At 44.0% G+C, this 4275-nt stretch overlaps 1 protein-coding gene across 1 annotated transcript in view; it reads right to left on the bottom strand.

Annotated features, from left to right (window-relative positions):
• Positions 1 to 3091: 3091 nt before the first annotated feature.
• LOC133581316 (class I histocompatibility antigen, F10 alpha chain-like) overlaps positions 3092 to 4275 on the bottom strand; it is a 5234-nt gene continuing 4050 nt past the window's right edge. The window contains exons 5-8 of the mRNA XM_061935328.2: positions 4099 to 4203; positions 3880 to 3897; positions 3449 to 3498; positions 3092 to 3360 (exon numbers count right to left, since the gene is read on the bottom strand). Of these exons, the coding sequence (XP_061791312.1) occupies positions 3449 to 3498; positions 3880 to 3897; positions 4099 to 4203 (173 nt within the window). The 3' untranslated portion in view covers positions 3092 to 3360. The remainder of the gene's footprint in view (positions 3361 to 3448; positions 3499 to 3879; positions 3898 to 4098; positions 4204 to 4275) is intronic.

The raw sequence follows: 4275 nt of genomic DNA on the forward strand, positions 1-4275 counted from the left end.
ATATATACATATATATATATATATATGAAATACTCGAGTTGGTGAATTCTAGCTGTAAATATACTCCTCTCCTCTCAACCACGCCCCCCGCCCCACCCCGACCACGCCACCCACCCCCCACCTCCCGAAATCGGAGGTCTCAAGGTTGGCACGTATGTGTGTGTGAGACAGTGCACACAATGTTAATTGTTGAAAATAAGTGGCCTGTGGTCTTAGTACTGTAGGAGTCATGTTGGTGTGTGACATTTACAATAAATCTGGCTGAGCAGAGGTTTGTGTGTGTGTGTGTGTGTGTGTGTGTGTGTGTGTGTGTGTGTGTGTGTGTGTGTGTGTGTGTGTGTGTGTGTGTGTGTGTGTGCGTGTGTGTGTGTGTGTGTGTGTGTGTGTGTGTGTGTGTGTGTGTGTGTGTGTGTGTGTGTGTGTGTGTGTGTGTGTGTGTGTGTGTGTGTGTGTGTTTGTGCGCGTGAGGAAGGGATGGGGTGATGTTCATGTGTGCTCATGTGTAGGATGTGGCTCTTTGCAGTAACACAGTAAAAAAAAGTGGCTCTTAGTCTCTGACTAGTTTGCCAACCCTGCTCTACATCATCACTTAAGCGGGGGTGTATATTGTAGCGTCCCAGAGGAGTTAGTGCTGCAAGGGGTTCTGGGTATTTGTTCTGTTGTGTTTATGTTGTGTTACGGTGCGGATGTTCTCCCAAAAGTTTGTCATTCTTGTTTGCTGTGGGTTCACAGTGTGGCGCATATTTGTAACAGTGTTAAAGTTGTTCATACGGCCACCGTCAGTGTGACCTCCATGGCTATTGACAAAGTATGCTTGCATTCACTTAAGTGTATGTAAAAGCCGCAAATATTGTGTGACTAGGCCGGCACGCTGTTTGTTTGGAGGAACAGCGGACGTGAAGACAGGATGTAGAGGACGCTAAAGGCAGTGCCTTTAAGGCACGCCCCCAATATTGTTGTCCGGGTGGAAATCGGGAGAAATTCAGGAGAATGGTTGTCCCGGGAGATTTACGGGAGGGGCACTGAAATTCGGGAGTCTCCCGGGAAAACCGGGGGGGTTGGCAAGTATGGGTTAGGGTCAGGGTTAGAGGGTTAGGGTCAGGGTAAGAGGGTTAGGGTTATAATAAGGCCATGCTGTTAATAAGTACTTAATAATGACTAGTTAAGAGCCAATATGTTACTAATTTGCATGTTAATAAGCAACTAATTAATGATGAATATGTTCCCCATACTAAAGTGTTAACATGTTTTTTTACTGGTGCACAAAATGAAGCGTGCATGAACATCACCTTGTTCAAACAACAAAAGCAACACAGTGCATAAACTCACAACAAATGACACACCTGCAAATCAGTCAGCTGTTGCCGTATCCGTAATACGCCGATAGGGAGAAGTTTGTATTTACACGATGAGTCGGGTGTGTCTTGACCTCCGCCGAACCCCTGAGGCCGACTCAGCGAACCCCTAGGGTTCCATGGAACCCAGGTTAAGAACCACTGCTTTAGTGATTGACAATAAGATAACAAGAAATGTGTTTTTTAAATATATGGCCGCTCCTCCACCTTTTCCAGGACGATGGCATGGGAAGACATTATATGCATTAATAGCAACGTCCTTGTCAGAGACTGCTTTACTTAGCCACCTTAAGATAAGATAAGGAAGTCTGCATTTTCTTGCTGGAATCCAGATTTTGACTAAGTCTAATTTTGGCAGGAGACTCCTATTATTGAAATGGAGGCCTGACCCGGCTCTAAATTCATCAGCAGTACTGATGTTATTGAAGCTGGGTCCTGGATTTGGTTGCACATTGCCTGATAGCAGAAGTAAAAGCAATATCAAGATTTTCTGTGTCATTTTGTGAGATAACCCCATGAAAACATTCTTTGGCTGAATTTGCAGCCCGCAGCTAATCTTTTAACAGCCCACGACACATTCTACAAATAATATATAAAAAAAACCTAAATAGTGTAATAAAAGAGGTGAAATGTAACAAAGAAAAGTTGCATTGTTGATTGTAATAAAGCTGCCATGCAGGTTGTTTTCTCTTTAAAGCTGTCATTGCTCAAAAATAATAATGAATCAAACTCAATGTTATTATCAATTATTTAAACTATTCAAGGCTCTAATTACGTCACTTAAAACATTTGACTTCAAAATATTTTTCCGGGAAAATGTGTTTGCCTTAAAAACAAAAGGTTTTTGACTAAAAGGGCAAAAACAAATACAAAATGAAGAAGCTGTCACGTACTCGCATGGCTGCTCTAGTTGTGACCCCAAGATGCAGGAGACAGGAGGACGACGTGCAGGTGAGAGTCTTTAATTCCCACAGGGAGCACAAGGAGGTGCAGCAGGGAAGTGCACAGAAGCATAAGCAGCATACAGCAAACCAGAGTAACCTTTAACAAAAAATCCTTGAGCCCTGACTGGAGGGCGAGGCAGGCATAAATAGAAGCCAGCTGGTTAGTTCAAGTTAAAGTAGCAATGATTGTCACACACACACTAGGTGTGGTGAGATTATCCTCTGCATTTGACCCATCACCCTCACCCCATGACCAGGTGTGGCCAGGCTGCCAATCAGCGACAGGTGAGGAGGGAAAAGCGCTCAGGGAGACAAACAGGAAGTGGGACCAAAATAAGAGCGCTGACTAGGAGATAAACACAAACGCAAACAGACCATGTGACACCTGACGTGACAGGTCGTCACAGAAACGAGGGATGGATCTGAAGTTTATCGAGAGACTTAAGTGTTGAAAGTAAAAAAATAAATACATTTTTAAGGCATTTTTTAATTGTCATTGCTCAAAAAATAATGAATTAAAATCAATGATGTTATGAATTATTGACCTATTTAAGATTGCAATTACGTTTAGTAAACATTATTATTTAGTTGTTTTGCCATAACAAAACAGGGTTTTGACAAAAAGGGCATAAAATATAAAAAAATATGATGATATGGACAGATAAACCTGAAACTGATCTAGGGATTTAATTGTTGAATGAAAAAATACAAGATAAATAAAAATGAGCTATTTCTACCATTGTTATGAGCGAGAGCCTTCCTGGTCGCCAAGAAAGCAGTGCGAGGCGAGTGGAGAGCAAACGGATTTATTGACAGAGATGTGACACAATGTGATATTGATCATAAGCAGCGGCCACTCAAAGAAAGAAGAAATCCTCGTCATGATGTCAAGGCCATGAAACGTGAGCCCCGAATGATTTTCTAGCCACCAACGTTTGATGTTGAAAGTATTTTAACGGCCAAAGAAGAATAGATGGAATAGCGTGAGGAGCAGTGGGATGAAGAACAAAGCACATCTCCATGATGGAGACATCTCTCTGTGTTCCAGTGCACAAAGCATCCTGGAGGAAGAAGATGACTCAGCACATTCCCAACAGAAGCAAGTTGAACATCATCTTCACACAAGAACATTTGGAGGTGCAGACTTACTCAGCCTTCAGCCGCCACATTCTCGGAGAGCTCCACGCCGCCGTGGCGAGCTGCGGGACAAACGCAAACGGTGAAGGAAGAACATCCAGAAGGTGCCTCGTCACTCACATCAGATCTTTGAGGTGTGACTTGGAAAGATGAAGAAGCAGAGTGCTGCTCTTCTACTTCCTGACTAGGAGACCTTCTTGATGAGTCAGCACACTTGAGGTCTCATTTGGCTGATCCTCATAATGAGGACTCATGTCAAACGTGAGATATGCCACACTTTGTATTGCGTGTGCTCACAGGAGGGTCTTTTATTGTGAAGGAGTCAGCTCAAGTTGGGATTTTCAGGCTAAACTTGTAACAAAGGTCCACATCAGACCTCCATGTGAGTGACGCTTCACCACGGCTTTGTTTCTTGCGGCTCAAAGAAAAGATGTTTTACTTACGAGCTGCATCGTACTGGGCTGAAATGAAAGTGAAACAAGGTGAAATGGACTTTTTCCTCACGTCTTTCTATGTGAGAGTGTGCGCTCTGTCTCTGTGGATCTTTGAGTGTTTGGCTGGAAGGCAACTAAAACATGCAGCCCGGATGAAAGCATCAACTCACGGCCTGGACCGAGAAGAAGAAGAAGAAGAAGAAGACGGAGGACATTGGTGTCCCTCACCTTGTCTGTTTCTGTGACGCCTGACCATGACGATGATGATGGCCGCCAGGACGGCCGCCACAGCGACGACCGCCGCCGTGGCAGCGAGGGCGACGCTCCAGTTGTCTGTGGAGAGCAAAAAAGCACAAGTGGAGTGACAAAGCATGAAGAGGAAACCTTCATGACTACTTTGCATGC

The sequence above is a fragment of the Nerophis lumbriciformis genome, linkage group LG37 (genome assembly GCF_033978685.3).
Source record: "Nerophis lumbriciformis linkage group LG37, RoL_Nlum_v2.1, whole genome shotgun sequence".
Taxonomy (NCBI): domain Eukaryota; kingdom Metazoa; phylum Chordata; class Actinopteri; order Syngnathiformes; family Syngnathidae; genus Nerophis; species Nerophis lumbriciformis.